General features: G+C 35.7%; 1 protein-coding gene across 1 annotated transcript in view; it reads right to left on the reverse strand.

Moving 5' to 3' along the window:
• Window positions 1-1695: 1695 nt before the first annotated feature.
• Window positions 1696-18891, reverse strand: part of LOC144967957 (uncharacterized) — a 125404-nt gene continuing 108208 nt past the window's right edge. Inside the window, exons 7-8 of the mRNA XM_078905763.1 lie at window positions 17800-17924; window positions 1696-2047 (exon numbers count right to left, since the gene is read on the reverse strand). Of these exons, the coding sequence (XP_078761889.1) occupies window positions 1840-2047; window positions 17800-17924 (333 nt within the window). The 3' untranslated portion in view covers window positions 1696-1839. The remainder of the gene's footprint in view (window positions 2048-17799; window positions 17925-18891) is intronic.

Consider the following 18891-nt stretch of genomic DNA (forward strand, 5'->3'; position numbering starts at 1 on the left):
GCGTTCGATAACTGCGACGTCAGAAGACAATGTGAAGCGAGTTGATGAGCTTATTCGTCAGACAGGAGGTTGAAACTTCATGAAATCGCAAGCAGTCTTGAAATTTCCGAAACTTCTGCCCATAGAATTGTATTTGATGAACTTGGCTACAGAAAAGTCAGCGCAAGATGGGTTCCTAAGCAATTGACAGACAATCATAAAGAACAAAGATTGGACATCTGCAGGGAACTTTCGAGAAGAAGAAAGAGCTCACGCAGGATTCACGGGCATACTGCCAACGCCGGCGGAGACTTTCTAGGGTACGATGTGACTTTTCTTGACAGCATAGTCACCGGTGATGAGACTTGGTTGCACCATTGCACCCCAGAAACAAAGCAAGATTCGATGACATGGAAACATCCATCCCACCTGTCGCGAAGAAATTCAAAGTCATGCGGTCAGCAAAGAAAATAATGGGAACTGTTTTCTGGGACAGTCGTGGTGTTATTCTGTTCGAAACCTTACAACCTGGAGAAACAATCAATGCTGCAAGGTACTGCCAAACTCTTGACAAGCTTAGGGAGGCCATTCGCAGAAAGCGCCCAGGGCAGTTGACCAACGGGGTCATTTTGCAACACGACAACGCTACACCCCACAAGCACGAGTGACGCAAGGTTGGCTAGAGAAATATGGATGGGAGATTTTGCCACACCCACCACACAGTCCAGACCTCGCACCATCTGATTATCACCTCTTTGGGCCACTGAAACGTGAGCTGGCAGGAAAGCGCTTTGATGTCGATGAAGAGCTTGTTGACCATGTGCGGAAATGGCTACAAAACCTTGACGGAAATTTCTTCCGAGAGGGTATCTATTCCATGGTGCGGCGTTGGCAGAAGTGTGTCGACAGACGTGGCTGTTACGTAGAGAAATAAAGGACGAGTCAAGGTATGAACACGTGCAAGAATTTTGTTGATAGCATAAAAAACGCGGATTTTACAGGCATTTTCGGTTAATTATGAAAGAGCCCTCGTACTTTTGTGTTACGAGTTACCCTTGCAACCTTTAGGAGCGGTTTCCTGTGATTTACTATGTCATAGGCAGCTGTCAGGTCCACGAACACATCCCCTGTAATTTGTTTGTTCTCGTAGCCAACTTCGATGTATTGTGTCAAGTTCATGAGTTGGTCACAGCATGTTCTTCCAGGGTGGAAACCAGCTTGGCAGGTGACAGATGTTCTTCTACTGTTTGGGAAATCCTGGCTAGTATCATTCGCTCATATCTTTGTACAGTATGCAGAGGACGGATCTTGGTCTTGCTGCTATTTTGGTCTTTTCCAGGTTTAAGTAGAGCTATCACTCTAGCTTGTCGCCAAAGCGTTGATATTGTGCATGATTCAACACATTTGTTGATAAGAGTTAATAACCATGTTTTTGTTGAGGGATCGAAATGCTTTATCATTTCTGCAATGAAGCCATCTAGACCAGCAACTTTACCGGGTTTGGAGTGTTCAAGAGCTGACTCCAAATCTTCGATGCAGAATGGGTCTACTTCCTGTTCACTTAATTGGCGATTTTTTACCATTTCCCTTTTCATTCTTATTTTCTGTGTTTAGTTATATTAGTGAGTTCATGGTCCTGTGGGTTTTAAAAAAGTGATTGATATTACTTCAACGACTAATTTGCTGCTTACTCCCCACGGAATGTTAGATGAATCACGAGAATCATACGGTTTCCTCATTCCGGAGACGATATATTGCTGGTTATTCCTCTCCAGATTTATAGCGAATCAACTTAATCTTCCTCAAACCAACTGTGCACTCTTTTAGAATGTGGATGTTGAACCTTATACAACCCATGCTTCAAAAGTTTGGCGACGCAGGCCGAAGTGGTTGAAGAGCTAAGTTATTTCTACATCCATTAGACCATAATGTTTGGAGATTTCTGCGAAATTTCGACGAGGCAATGATCGGAATGATGGGCGTTATGGCGAAATAGAGGTAGAATAAAAGTTGGAGTGCATTATTGACGGCGAGTTCAGGCATTGAGATTGTTTGACCATACACCCATCTGAAAATAGAAAGACGTGGAGAACATTTGATAATTCGGGTATAAGATCAAAATACCCAAAATTTTGGGCAATGGATAAATGATAAAAGGCAATGAAGAGTTCAGTTTTAACAAATGTGGTGTGAAAATATTACTGATTATGATAGAGGGAGAGAGAGAGAGAGAGAGAGAGAGAGAGAGAGAGAGAGAGAGAGAGAGAGAGAAACAGACAGACAGAGAAAAAGAAGAGAATTCGGTTATTTCCATATGGCGTGGGATGTTATTGAGAAAGAGAGAGAGAGAGAGAAAGAGAGATAGATAGATAGAAAGAGAGAAAGATAGATGGAGAGAGAAAAAAAAGATAGTAAGAAAGATACATAGACATAGATAAAGAAGAAAGAAAGAAAGAGAGAGAGAGGGAGAGATGGAGAGAGAGAGAGAGAGAGAGAGAGAGAGAGAGAGAGAGAGAGAGAGAGAGAGAGAGAGAGAAAGTTGAAAACATTGTATGATTTTTCATGGCAGTTAACTATTTTATGTTAAAACTTTAAAACCTGCATAGTCAAACTTTGGGAATGGAATGGTAAGCATCATGAAAATTGCAAAAGTGCATCTTTAATCGAATAGAAATAGTCCCTTAAAATCATGACGGCTGACAAGTAAGAGTTCTCATAACTTTTTGTAGCATTAAACGGATATCAAAATCTGGATCCCCCTCAATGAATAAAGCGCTGGTCAATCGAAAAACTATATCCACCAGGTTAAAAAAATATAATGAAAAAAATTGAGTTTATATATAGCGCGATATCCACTACACGTGCTCAAAGCGCTTTACAAGGGGTCCCTAGTGAACGGCAACACTAAAGGACGAGACATGACGCCTGTCAGACGATATAACAATTTTTTTCCGTCAGAGACAACGTCAGGTGCTCATTTTACACCTGAGTACGATGAGAGAATTTGAGAAAAGAGCCTTTCCCTAGAACTCAACTATGCACCGCTCAGAGCGGGACACGAGCCCAGGACCTTTCGATCCGAAGGCGAGTGTTATACCACTAGACCACATAGCCGTTTTACGTGGACACCTCTCCTCTATTGGAAATGGACCTACTTCAAGAGCAGGGAATAAAACTTATTCCACGCTGATTGGAATTGAATCCCTTTGCAGACGAGTCGGTGTTTGAAAAGTATTTTGGCGGATCGCAGGGATCAAGGAAGAAAAAAAAGTAAAGAAGCATTAAAATGTGATTTCCTGATATTTGCCACCAAGACAAAGATAGAAAAATTGTAATAGTGCAATAGATCACGGCCAGACATGTTAAGTGTTAGCCTCAGGTTACTTGTGAAAAGTAATAGACAAAAATAAATGCAACAACTTAAAATAAAAAAGAACAAAATACCAAATGAGGAACGTTTCGGGTCCAAAACCCTTCATCAGTCAACAACAGAACAATAAAAAGATAAATACATCGCTTAAAATTCATATAGACGACAAAGAAATATTTGACAGGTCCTTTTTATAACAATTCAAGGTCCTATTGCTTACAGAAAGGACCTACAATATTTCTCTACTGTCTATAGATCTGCAGTTGGCGTCACTCAGGTCTTTGTTATTGCTTTTTGTCATACGCGTTTATGAGTAATTCTCACTAAACCAGACTATAAACGTTCAAGGTTACACACAGTTTTATATGTTGGTCCGTTATACTTCCGGATGGCAATGTTGTGAACGTTTCAGCCAAGCGCATACTATCTATATTGATTTCAAGTTTTATTGTTTTTGTTGTTGGCTGAAGTAAGGTTTTGAGCCCGAAATGTTCCGTATTTGGTAATTGTTTTTTTCTTTTTTGAAGATATTACACTCATTTTCGTTGATTACATTTTACAGTCCACAGCTTCTAACATCTAAGTATCACTTTGATCACTTGTCAAGGTCTTTGAAGACATTTGCAGGATGTCCCATAAGTCTGGAACTAAAAACAAATCGTATTTATTCTGAAACTAATGAAGATATCATTATGAAATTTATTTGTTTCATTTCATTAAAAAAATTTGATAAGTTTTTCTTGCCACGTTTATTGATAGCAGTTGAAACAGTCAGCAAAGAAATGCTCAAAAAACACTTGAGCGACGCATCAAAGTACTGGTCACACAAAATTATGGTGGACACGTTAAAATCCATTACAGATGTTTGTATTTTAAATAAATCATTAAAAAGCTATCAAGTCATTTTTCGAGTTCTGGTTCGCGTTAAAGAAAACTTGAATTACTTCTCTTTATTTTTGCTAACATCCTGTGCTTAGATGTGCTGTCTGCTTATCCGTAAACTATAATTTTCTTATTGGTTCCAAACTTCAGGGACACCCTGTATATTGGATGTTGCTATGTACACAACTTTACAGGTTTATAAAGACGAATCTACTGTTTGATTCATTATAATGCCAATAAGAGAGGCGTCATATCTTGAATCTTGACATGTGAAGTGTTTGTCTAGCCCCCCCCCCCCCCCACCCCCGCCATATATGTAAAGGTCTTTGAAGACATTAAAATTTATTGGACGTATGCTTTGTACTCAATTCAAGTTTTATAAAGCCATATCCATCATGTTGATTCACTAAAAAAATAAAAAATAAAACATGAACTTTTATATAGCGCAATATCCACTAAACGTGTTGAAAGCGCTTTACAAAGGGTCCCTGACTAACACCAACACGTAACATGTAGAACGAGATATGACGCCTGTTAGGCGATATTACAAAAAAAATAAATTCGACAGAGACAACGCTGTTTACAGCCAGGCACTCATTTTATACCTAAGTACGGTGAGAGAATACGAGAGTAAAGAGCCTTTACCAAGGACTCAACTATGCGCCGAGTGAAGCTCGAACCCAGGACCTTCTGATCCGAACGCGAGTCTCATACCACTAGACCATATAGCCGCCAAATGCACTGCCAATAAGATATCAAGGATCACGATATCTCATTGGGTAGAGGTACTGAAATAACGGGTAAAGTCAAGGCTTTTTTTTTAACCTCCAGCCCACCTAGCAGAGATTGGGAAGCTGGGTCTATTAGATCAGGCGGAAAGTACTTTTCGATAGACTCGGGTCCTATACAAAGGGTAGTAAGCAATTGCTCTTTTGCGTTTATCGGAAAAGAAACCGGCATAAGCTCCGGTTCCATGGGTTTAATGGCTCTGAAGGACTACATAAGACATCAGAAGTGGCATTGTTAGGTTCAAAGGCTTGATTGTCTTGTTGTATAACACTTTTCTGGTGATCTGTAAGTCAAATGGTTTGAGTCCGGCTTTTGGGAACACGAAGTTGAGTGTTTGAAAGAAGGTTTTTTGCACACATTCATTTTCTCACCATAATCGGTGTTAAATAGGTACATAGGGGATAACATGAGGGGTCCCGATAGCTCAGTTGGAATAAAGCGATCGCTTCAAACGCAAAGGGACCAAGATAGATCCCGGGTGAAGTCGAGAATTGTTTCCCGACCAGGAGTGATTGAATATCTGGGTCTGTTAGATCTGTCGGAAAAGACTTTGCGATAGACTAGCGTCCTATACAAAGGGTAGCAAGTAATTGCTATTGTCCGGTTCACGCAATATAAACAGGAGAAACTCCGGCTCAGAAGGGCTACAATAAGATATCAGACGTGTGCAACGGATTTGCTGTCTAGTTATTGGTATAACACTTAGCTTGTGGTCTGTAAGTCAAGGGTTTGAGCCCCATAGTTGCGATACAAATTGATTCCTTGAAACTGATCCCTTACACAGATTTTCTCACCTTACCCAGTGATAAATAAGTGCATAGTTAGTAACAGCGCTGCTTCTCTCGAAAAGACCTTGTAAAATGTCCGTACAGGCATCATGCCTCGTCCTTCATGCTCAGCATTGCTGTTAGTTTGGAACTTCTTTTAAAAGTCTTTGACTACATTGGGATTTGAGCTTTGAGCTTTTTTATATAGCGCAATATCCACTAAACGTGCTCAATGCGCGTTACAAAAGGTCTCTGACCAACAGCAACACTTTAACGAGTAGAACGAGACATGACGCCTGTTAGCCGATATTTTTTCGACATAGACATTGCTGTTAACGTCAGGTACTCGTTTTACACCTGAGTACGATTAGAGAATGTGAGAAAAGAGTCTTTTCAAAGAACTCAACTACGCGAGGCTCGAATCCAGGACCTTCCGATCCAAAAGCTAGTGTCATTCCACAAGACCACATAGCCGCACATTGAAAGGATATTGTAATAGCCTCTCATATGCGTCATGTCTCTTTCTACATGTTAAGTGTTATCGTTGGCTTGGACCACATGTAAAGCGGTTTGAACATATTGCTCTATATAAAATCTTGTGTTTTGTTCCTATTGTGATTGGATTAAAAAGCGAGACAGATAGGTTAATGTGCCAGTATTGGCTTGAATGAAGTGTACCTCTTATTGTGGAATTCATTATTCAGTTTATAATCTTAAAATGAATGAGGAAAATTAATCGAAGGCAATTATCTACCATTGTTTACTTAAAAAATAAATCTTTTGATAATTCGAATGGGATTTTATAATATAACAACAATGAAATTTAAAGAAATCAACAAAGAGAAAAGTTCTCTCTCGAAAATTCAAATCTTCAATGCCACCAACTATATTCTATTAGAGAGAAATGTCCTTATCGTGGATTTGAAAAATCAAGATAATAAAAGAAATGACGACAAAAAGCTTCGCTTTTTACTTTTTACCACAAGAAAAAAATAATTTAGTATTATACACAATTAAACTCGATATCCGTCTCTCTGTTTGATAACTTTATCTTTTGTAAGAGGGAATTTTTAAAAAATGAATTGCGAAATATTCGATGTACTGAGTTCAACACATATTGACTATAATGGAGCCATCTTTATTTTGAAATATGATTTAGAGTTTTTCTGGGCAATATAAGATTTAAAAAGATGTTTTGTCAATATATAGCAGTACCTAAATAGATAAACATGATTATTTATTATTCACTTTCTTATTACTTTTTATTTCACGTAATTTTTTTCTCTCGGTAATATGAGATAAACATGTTTGTCGTTATACGACAGTATATAATACAAGTATATAAATGTTATTTTATATATATATATATATATATATATATATATATATATATTATATATGTGTGTGTGTGTGTGTGTGTGTGTGTGTTTCTATTTCTATTTTTAATTATTTATATATTTTTCTCTTACCTATAACTTTTGACTTTTATATTAAAGTTTTAAGGTCCTTATCTAAAAATAAAAAAGGTCAAGTAAAATGACAAGTATGCAAATAAAAATAAAAGAAAGAGATGGATAAATAGATAAACATTAAATGAATAAATGAATAAATAATTATAAGAAACAAATATTTAAAGAAGATACATCTATCTATTTATACTTGTTTAAAAGTGAACTAAAAATGACGACAAATTTTTGATGTCTGTCATTCCTCTGAGGTGTAAAATATGTGCAAAAACGGAAGTGCCTGAAGCGGTGATCGAACCCTGGACGTTCCGGAACACAGTGCAATGCCTTAACCACTCGGTCACTTCGCCCCCCCCCCCCCACACACACACACACAAACAACACAAAGACAACTTTAAAAAACGGAAATACAAAAATGCCAAATGCTAAAATACCAATTTACCACCAAAAAACCCCCCAGAAAATATACTAACACTTCTTTGTTTTTTGTTTGTTTTGTTTTCGGGTATAGAAAGAATTGAACAAAACTAGAATATTATATTATTTAAAATACTCTTTCAATTTCATATAAATAATTCAATAATATTTTTACCAAATTCAAATATGAACCACAAACTTACATTTTAAAGTTGACTACACATAATTTAACTAAGAAATAGCGTGTAGTAAAAATGACATCAACACCAATTTAATCTTTAAAACTTAGTTTCTAATGGGCTAACCCACTAATCTTTCTCCATTTACTAGAATTACTGTCATTTTGGAATCCATTTTAACACTTTTTAGGCTCAGCCACCACGCGAACATAGCGTAGTGCTAAATTACCTATTCCATTAATCGTCTATAGTTTGGGAATTGGTGATCACGGAGAAGACAGCAGAATAATGATTCTAATTTTATCTTCAAATTGTTCACGACAAATTAGCGTATTTACTATTGATGTAATTACAGTCTATTTTTATATAATTCTTTGTACGTTTGTGCGGCTCTGACAAAGGCAAATTAAAAAATAATTCTTTATTCCCATCATTCCCAGAGTCTAATTATAACAAATAAAATTGCGAAATATTACAGACGTTATTTTTATCGTTCGGTACCCCAGGATCAATTTTTTATAACTTTAATTAATGGAAAATCATAAGACATTTCTATTTTTAATGGAATGATTTATGAAATATAACAGGGGAAATAATTTGATGCATTTGTGAACTCAGATCTTTTATGGGTAGACCTTGCATTTTAGGTTCGTTGTAATTACTTATCCTGACATCCTTTTCCACATCTCGCATTATACCTTCAGTGTAAATGCTGAACAAATGGGGTGATAGAATACATCCCTGTCTTACTCCTTTTGTCACATTGAACCATTCTGTTGTTCCGCTTTCTAGTTGTACCGCTGATTGTTGGTTCTCATAGAGGGATCTTATCAGGTTTCTAATTCTAGGATCAAAGTTCATCTCCAGGAGAGTTTCCCATAGTTTCTCATGATTAACACAATCAAAAGCTTTCGAATAGTCTATAAAACACGTGTGGAGGCCAGAATTTACTTCTCGATGCTTCTGAATAATTTGACGCAAATTGAATATGTGGTCTCTTGTCCCTCTGTTTTTTCTAAAACCTGCCTGGGTGTTACTGACTTCTTCTTCCAGTTTACGTTCAATCTTTTTCATGATAATTTTAGAAGGATTTTGCTTGCATGACTGATGAGTGATATTTTTCTGTAGTTGGAGCATAGTTGTAAGTCTCCTTTCTTAGGCAATGGTATAAAAGATCTGAGGTACGCAGACGACACTGCACTATTGTCCACAACACCGGGGGGACTAGAGAATCTTATAACATCTGTAAAGGAACACAGCGAGACCAAAGGCATTAAGGAATATCAAGAAGAACAAAATCATGAATACTAACAAGTGCAAAACAGATGCCATCATAAAAATCAATGGAGAAGAAATAGAAAGAGTAAAGAATTTTGAATATCTTGGAGCCAGGATTGAGTACAACGGGAAATCGGCCCCAGAGATCAGGAGGAGACAAGCAATGGCAAGATCAAAGCTAGAAAAGATGAATAATATCTGGAAAGGGCAGTGCATTCAAACAAAAATCAAAATCCTCAAAAGTGTTGTTTTCCCAACTGCAACATATGGATGCGAAGCGTGGACTATCAGCAAAGCAGAGAGCACAAAGATCACAGCTTTTGAAATGACATGCTACAGGAAAATACTCAGAATATCATGGACTGAAAAACAAACAAACAAAGAAGTCCTGTGAAGGATCGGAATAAAATCACCAATTCTTCTTCAAACTGTAAAGAAATTGAAACTGAACTATTTTGGCCACACGACTCGCCACGAATCATTAGAAAAGCACATTCTGCAGACAAGGGTAGACGGCAAGAGAGGAAGAGGTAGACCAACAAGAAGCTGGGAACAAGATATATGTGAATGGCTGGGAATGACAACAACTCAAGCTAGTAGACTGGCGGAAAACCGTAATCTGTTTCGCAAGAAAGTTCGGGAAGCAATGTCCTACGCAGGATTAGCTGACTAGATGATGAATTGTGAACTAAAAAAATTGGTTCTCTACTCTTTAAGAGAATAACTTTTTAAAAGTAAAAATCTCCAAATATGCACGTTTTCTCCTTAAAACAGAATGCTAAAACTGTTCGAATGAACAGTAAAGTAAAGTATCACTATCAATAAGACTTAATTGTGAAAAAGGCGTTAAAACTCATTAAAAACCAAGGGAGGATTTCTGAAAGCTCCTCTATCTGGCATCTCTTTCAATTTGTTTTTTCACCTTGGATCTTTTGTCAGGCGATTAATTATTCCATTTGTCAATAAATAGTAGAATTTTAATGACTCTAGAACAAACCTTGATAGATTAGCGAAAGTTAAAAATTTCCTAATATGACCATTATTTTGGTTATCCGCCGCCATTTCCCTTTTTTTTTTTTTTTTGAAGTATTGAAAGGTAGTGCAAAGCAGTCCTAGTTTTTTTCTGTTAGGGTTAGTTCGAGAACGGAGGGTTTTTTTTCTATTTGGGTTAGTTATAGGTCTTAGTAAAGATGCTAGGGTGTTTGTTTTTCCTATTAGGGTCAGTTAAAGGTACTAGGTTTTATTTTTTCTTAGGTTTAATTGAGGGAATATTTGGGTTGTTTCCCTTAGCACGAGGAGGTTTCGGAAGGCCTCCCTCTAAATATGCACGTTTTTCACTAAAACAGACTTCTAAAACTGTTCGAATGGCCAGAAAAATAAAGTGTCACTGTCACTAAAACTTAATTGTGTGAAAAGAGGCGTTAAAACTAAATAAAAACTACCAGACAGAAAGGAAACTCATTGAAGTAAATCCAATATCGATTCTAGAAACAATTGGGTTGAGGATCAACATTGCTCCGTACTTACCAATGACAATGTTAAATTTTTATCATCGAGCACAAAATTACTGACAATCTAAAAAATAAAAATGACTATTTTTACAGACTGAAATATGAGTAATTTGTAAAACTTTAAAATTTTTAAAGGCTAATTCGTTGAACTAACCCGTTGACTCAAATTAATACAAAGAAAATCTGCTAGGTAGTAGTAGTCCGTCCTTTGACCGTTGACTTTTATTGCGAGGATAATTGATTCTACACAATCCTATCATATCCGTAACAAAAATGATGACGTAATTTTAAATCTCTCATGATACTATCAAGTAATAATAATCTCATCCGCAACAAAATGATGACGTAATTTTAAATCCCTCTTGATACTATCAAGTAATAATAATCTCATCTGCAACAAAATGATGACGTAATTTTAAATCCCTCTTGATACTATCAAGTAATAATAATCTCATCCGCAACAAAAAATTATGACGTAAGTTTAAAGCTCTTTTTGTACTATCAAATAATAATAATCTCATCCGCAACTAAAACAAAAATGATGATTATTAATTTTAAATCTCTCTTGATACTCTCAAGTAAAAATGATAATCTATTCTTTTTAAAAATAGGTTGGTGGTCAACATTGTTCTGTAAAGCCACTGTTAAATTTTAATCATCGAGCACAGAATTACTGGCAAATCTAAAAATGATAATACTATTCCTTATAGATTAATATACGAGTTCCTTTCCAAACCTTTTTTTAAATTAAGGTACTTCGACTCAAATAAGATTCATTTCGATCTTCTATGTTTATTTCCACAATACGGCATTATAATAATTAAAATAGATGACCTTCTGTTTGTAATAGCTTTTATTTCTCCACAAATATTGCAGGTCCTCCACAACTTTGATAAAAAATATCAAAAAGGTTTTAAATTTACATTTTGTTAAAAAAATTGGTTCCCCGTTGTTAAAAATTACTTATGTCATTTATACAGAAATTTTACAATTGGTCTATCTTTGACAAAAAAAACAGGTTATCTGAGATGTATTGTTAAAGCAGAAACAGGCGGGGTTTTATTTATTATTTTTAAACTATACCTTAGATAAACTTTTATACACAAAGCTGAAAGCGACGTGTACATATATGCAGGTCTGACATCCGAACCAACTTATAGGCCTAGTTTAACATTGTTGTAATGGATAATATTTTGCGTCATTTAAAAAATGTTTCCATTACAACAATGAGCCAATAAGAAATTGGGTTATCAGACCTTCAAGTAAGTGCACGTCGGCAGAAAGCAACACATATTATATTATTATCCGTGTAACATGAATATTTCACCTATGTGTGTGAATGCTTGTAAAAGATACACTAGCAACAACCGTAAAAGAGGAGGAACAACAGAAGTAGCAATAGTGGTGGTGTCGGTGATAATATTAGTTGTAGTAGTAGTAGTTGTAGTAGTAGTAGTAGTAGTAGTAGTAGTAGTAGTAGTAGTAGTAGTAGTAGTAGTAGTAGTAGTAGTAGTAGCAGTAGTAGTAGTAGTAGTAGTAGTAGTAGTAGTAGTAGTAGTAAGTAGTAGTTTAGTAGTAGTAGTAGTAGTAGTAGTAGTAGTATAGTAGTAGTAGTGTAGAGGAGTAGTAGAAATGTGGTAGTAGTTGTAGTAGTAGTAGTAGTAGTAGTAGTAGTAGTAGTAGTATGTAGTAGTAGTAGTAGTAGTAGTAGTAGTAGTAGTAGTAGTAGTAGTAGTAGTAGTAGTAGTAGTAGTAGTAGTAGTTGTATTAGTAGTAGTAGTAGTAGTAGTAGTAGTAGTAGTAGTAGTAGTAGTAGTAGTAGTAGTAGTAGTAGTAATAGTTGTAGTGGTAGTAGTAGTAGCAGGGGTAATGAAGTTTAAGTACTATTTTTATTAATGACAAATTTCAAATTATTTTAAAATCTAATGTACTCGTATTTTATTTTTAAACAAACCATTCCTCTTTGTTTATCGCCATGCCCAGATAATTTTAAAAGCTCTGTCTTAATTTTATGTCCTTCTAGTGAGTAAACCATTAGTCGATTCCAGTAACCAAATCAAGTCGCAGGTAACTATACGATTGTAAATGGAATCTAAGCGAATTAGCTTTTTACACACTTCCGGTATTAAATCTTCATTCTATCGGATACAGAGAGACAGATAGTCAATGAAAACTTAGCAGACCAAAGATTTAGTATACTTTCAATTTCTGTTTTTTAAATTTTAATTCATTGCTTGTGATGGATTTGTAAAATAAGTATAATTTTGATACACTTATCACATTAAAATAAAACCTTGAGCTTTTATATAGAGAAATATCCAGTAAACGTGCTCGTTCGACCTCCTGTCGAGACCGACTTATTTTTGGGATGTTTTTTTTTCTTGTATTTCCCTTTCTTACTTTGTCTGGCACCTTTCATACACACTTGTGCCGTTCTTTATCTTTCCGGTCAAGTACTCACTTTGCATCTCAACAAAGGGGTTTCCATGGCATTTATGTTGTGCCGGCTGTCTACAGCGAGATACGAACCCGTGATCTAGCCAATTATTTAATTACTGGACCACAAAGACGCACATTGCTATCATGCTGCCGTTGCTTTTAAAAACACAGTTTATGCAATGTTAACTCATGGGGTCCCGATAGGTCAGTTGATAGAGCACTCGCTTCACACGCAAAGGGACCGAGATCGATCCCTGGTGCAGCCAAGATTTTTTCTAACCCCCCTGTCCACCGAGCAGTGAATGGGTAGCTGAGTTTGTTGATCTGGAGGAAAGTACATTGCGATAGGATAGCAAGCAATTGGTCTTGTCCGTTTCACGCTATAGAAACAGGTATAAACTCCAGATCCATGGGCCTAATGGCTCTGAGGGACTACTATATATGCAATGTTAACCAAATAGCACATACAGTGTTCTTTAAAAAAACGACAGCAAGCGTATCAAGTTTGCAGTACTACCGTTGTTTTTTTTAAACACAGTATATGCAATGTTAATCAAATAGCATATACTGTGTTCTTTAATAAAACGACAGAGTATAAACCATATAAATGGCTTTCTATCGTGTAGTATCGTATTCTATACTCTATTATTTATGAGAATTGCTTCCCACGATTCAATATTGGATATTTGAGGCAGAAATTATAGATATGAATCTGTAACAATAGATTGCTTTTCGCATCACACAAAAACCTCAAGTTATTTATGGTCCACCGCGGCAATTGGATTCAATAGTCTGATGTCACGTCGCCCAGTAACGGCGGCCATCGTGGTTCTGCTGGCTAGAACTTTTCATATGTCTTGTGATCAGAATGTGTAAAAGTCAAAACATGATCAGATTTATAATGGGTTTTTTCCCCTCTGGATACGCTTTTGTGCTCGTCGGAGAAATTTTTCATAAGGGCGTCCGCCAGTTACTAAGTTACCATGCGTCATTACAAGGGAAGTGACGTTACGACTGTTTAAGAGTATTCGGTATTTTATCAAAATAAACAAGATAATGAAGAATGAGCTAAGAGTCAAATTGATCAGGTTGAGAAGTTGTTTTTTATTATATATTGTTGTTATTTTGAAGTTCTAAAAATAATAAAACTCAATCTCCGCAATAAATCATTTTATCTTTTAACTGAAATCTAAACGAAACGAAAGAATCTCTGACGAGTCAGATAAGCCCTCTCATCTTAAATTTAAATGAAATTAAATAAATGGATATTTGACAGGCTGTCAGTTACAGCAAATGAGTTGAAACTCTAACATTTCTATTGTTATTTTTCTCTATTCAATCCTTTTATATTACACTGGATTTGAGATTGATAAGTTAATGCTATGAATAACACGATTTGGGGAACAACTTTCATTTCTAATGCCAGATTTTTATAACACACATACAAACACACACACACACACACACACACACATATATATATATATATATATATATATATATACATATATATATATATATATATATATATATATATATATATATATATATATATATATATATTGAGAAATAAACTCAATTTCTGACGTGGAATTTGTTCAATTTTCTGATTTCTGACTAGTCCTCCAATATCCAGTATTGGATTAGTCCGCTATGGCTCACGCTGACTTTCAAAGTTATTTTTAAAATGTATCAATGAGGATCTGCGTCTCATCTGGTTTCGAATGATTGTTCTCAGTGTATAAGCAATAGAAAATATCCGTAATGTGACCCCTTCAGTCTTGGTTTATTTCTGTCTACTATGATGACAATTTTTGCCCCTAAGATAGATTTGAATAGTGGTTTTCCAAGACTCCGTTTTTTTCTCATTTTGAGATATTGAGGATTATTTCCCCTAAGATTTCTCTGTCGATCTATAATTTTATCATATTTAAACTTCAAATTCACACAAATCTAAGGATATTATTGTGCCATTTGATGCTTAAAATAAACTTTACATTTCATTTACAATTTATTTCATGGATAGAAAATCTCAAAAAGTAGAAAAATCGACTTAACGATTTTTGAAAAACCAGTCTTCATTTATATTCTTACATACCAATACATTATTTCAGATATCCAATCAACCGTTTTCTCAACTTCTATTTACGCTGTGGCGTATGAATATAAATGAAGACATGTTTCCCAAAACTCGTTTAGTCGATTTTTCTACTTTTTGAGAATTTCTATCCATGAAATAAATTGAAATGTAAAGTTTGTTTTAAGCATCAAATGGCACAATAATATCCTTAAATTTGTGTGAATTTGAAGTTTAAATATGCTATATATATATATATATATATATATATATATATATATATATATATATATATATATATATATATATATATATATATATATATAAGGATTTTATTTTTCCTAAGAAATGTTATGATTTCCCAAGAGTAGGGGTGGAATATTTTGGCTCCTCAGACCTCATTAAAATAGAATGACAGCTTTACATCCGGGTTAGGAGGAGTGCTGACTAATAGAACATAATATTGTTGAATAAACAATACATCACCAATACGCTTCAACAGTCGTGACGTCACTTCCCCCATAATGACGCAGAGTAACTTAGTAACTGGTTCTAAACTATCGGAACAATGGCGGACGCCCTTATGAAGTACTTCTCCGACGAGCATAAAAGTGTATCCAGAGGAGAAAAACATTATAAATCTGATCATGATTTGAATTTTATACATTCTGATCACATGACACGTGAAAAAGTTCTAGCCAGCATGAAGAATAAAAAGTACCGATTTTCTTTGTTTAAAACCAAGCTGCTCGTTACTAGGCGACGTGACATCAGACTATTGAATCATATTCAATGGATGCTACTTCGAGTAATTAGGACAATTAGTAGCGTGACGGGGGACGAATCACACCTACAGATTCAATGTAACATATTATTGTTATTTCTTGATGTAACAAGAAGTCAATAAAAAAAAAAAGCTTTGCAAAATAGAATATAATCGCAGCAGAATTATATAAGAATATCAAAACACATCAATGATGGTTTCAGAAATAAGGAAAACACACACACACACACACACACCAATATACACAGTAATACACACATACACACGCGTACACACACGAACGCGCGCGTCTATTGAGCACATTGAGTGGATATTAACAATTAGAGATGAAGTGAGTAGAAAAGTGCTGGAAGACAATAGAGAATAAAAAAATTTCGCGGCGGTGATGGGGATATTGCTTTATTTAAAAGCTTACGTTTTAGTGGAGGGTACTCTGTATAAACGCTCACGTTTTAGTGGCTGATACTTGATATAAAATATATTGTTTTAGTGGATGATACTCTGTATAAAAGCCATTGTTTTAGTGGATATTGCGCGATTTAAAAGCTCACATTTTTTAGTCTGAGACTCTTTGACAATCTCAGGATTACTTTGACCAATGCAATCAAGAGATTTCTATCTATAGATAGAATGCGCTTGGCCAAGGAGTTCACAAAATTGCCATCCGGAAGTATAACGGACCAACACACAAACTCTGTGTAACCATGAACTTTTATAGTCTGGTTAATACAGTTTAGTGAGAACAACTCACAAACGCGGATGGCAAAAACAATAACAAAGGCCTGAGTGACGTCATCTGCATACTATCTATAGATAGAATGAAGTTGACGTCTTTGTTATTGCTTTTTGCCATCCGCGTGTATGAGTACTTCTCACTAAACTGTATTAACCAGACTATAAACGTTTAAAGTTACACATAGTTTTGTGTGTTGGTCCGTTATACCTCCGGATGGCAATGTTGTGAACTTCTTACCCAAGCGCATATTATCTATAGAAACGTTTTGTGTGTCTACGAATATTTTCCATAGATAGTTCGAAGTTGACGTCACTCAGGTCTGTGTTATTGTTTTTTGCCATCTGCGTTTATGAGTAATTCTCACTAAACTGAATAAACCAGACTATAAACGATCATGGTTACCCAGAGTTTTGTGTGTTGGTCGTTATACTTCCGGATGGCAATGTTACGAGCCTCTGAGCCAAGCGCATACTATCTATAGATAGAATGCGCTTGGCTAAGAAGCTCACAACATTGCCATCCGGAAGTATAACGACCAACACACAAAACCATGTGTATCCTTGAACGTTTATAGACTGGTTAATACATTTTAGTGAGAATTAGTCATAAACGCGGATGGCAAAAAAAAACAATAACAAAGACCAGAGTGACGTCAACTTCATACTATCTATAGACAGTATGTGCTTGGCTAAGAAGCTCATAACATTGGCATCTCGGAAGTATAACGGACCAACACAAACTCTGTGTAACCATGAACGTTTATAGTCTGGTGAATACAGCAGTTAGGTGAGAATTACTCATAAACGTGGAAGGCAAAATACAATAACAAAGACCCGAGTGACGTCATCTTCATTCTATCAATAGGAACGTGTTGTGTGTCGATGAACTTGATATAGATAGTCGAAGATGACGTCACTCAAGCCTTTGTTATTGTATTTTACCATCCGCGTTGGTGAGTGATACTCACTAAACTGTGTTACCCCGACTATAAAAGTTCATGGATACACACAGTTATGTGTGTTGGTCAGTTATACTTCCGGATGGCAATGTTATGAACTTCTTAGCCAAGCGCATAGTATCTATACACATACTTAACAAAACAGCCTTTTGTCATGTTACACTTACTTGTTTATTGTGACCCAAGTTGTTGAGATCGCTCGAGGAGACACAAGGAGGTGAAAAAATATACAGTAACACATAACTATCTTCAAGACTTCTTTGTGCCTTCTTCTGTAAAGTTTGACTTGGCGCTGAAATTATCAAAACAAAGAAGAAAGAGTTTACAACAGAATAAAATAAACGGTTCAAAAAAATTAATAAAAACGCACATTATATAATCAAAAGAGTGAAAATAGAGAGGCTTCGTATGTGAACAAAACAGTATTGTTACATACGAAGCATCTCCATTTTCACTCTTTCGTTAGTATTTTCACGATCACAGGCTTCAGGCAGCCCTCACCATTTTCTACATTATATTATGATTCTTTCCATGCTCATTGCAATTTCAAGCCTTCGGCAATTTGAGGTGTAAGTCGGGAATTAAGTGTATGATTTGCATGCACTGCAGTTTATTGATGCTATCCGTTTAGGTAAAATACTCACAACATCCGTCAGCCACACATAACGTACCAACACACAACATTATGTGTAACCTTTAACGTTTATAGTCTGATTGGTAGAATTTAATGAGAACTAATCACCCAACATACTGTATAAACATAATAAAGAGCTGAGTGACGTCAACCTCGTTCCTTGTATACAGCATCCAGGGTTATACGACATTGTCACCCATCTGATCACTAACCACGGAGCAATAAAAAAAATAGAGCAAAAGAAGCCTCTTTGAAATGGAGAAAAAAAACAATACAAGTTCCCATACATACCTAGTGATCCGTTCATAAATTGTGATGCAATGTGATGCAATGTTAAAGATAGTTGTCATATATATATATATATATATATATATATATATATATATACATATATATATTGAATCGTGTTTGATACAAATATGGTACGAAAAGTGCTCGACATGTAGTAATGGAGCGAATTATTATTTAAAATATTTACCACAATGTTTGGGGCAGTCTACATCGATGTTTCAGGCTTAATTTGCCATCTTCAGGACTGAGTTGTTTTGTTGACTGTTGTTGTTTCTTGAAGTGGTTCCGGTTTGAAGTTAATTAAGAGGAATTTGCGCCGATGGGGACACTTTCC

The sequence above is a fragment of the Berghia stephanieae genome, chromosome 3, assembly GCF_034508935.2.
Source record: "Berghia stephanieae isolate SIO BIC M18660-M18661 chromosome 3, UCSD_Bste_1.3, whole genome shotgun sequence".
Taxonomy (NCBI): domain Eukaryota; kingdom Metazoa; phylum Mollusca; class Gastropoda; order Nudibranchia; family Aeolidiidae; genus Berghia; species Berghia stephanieae.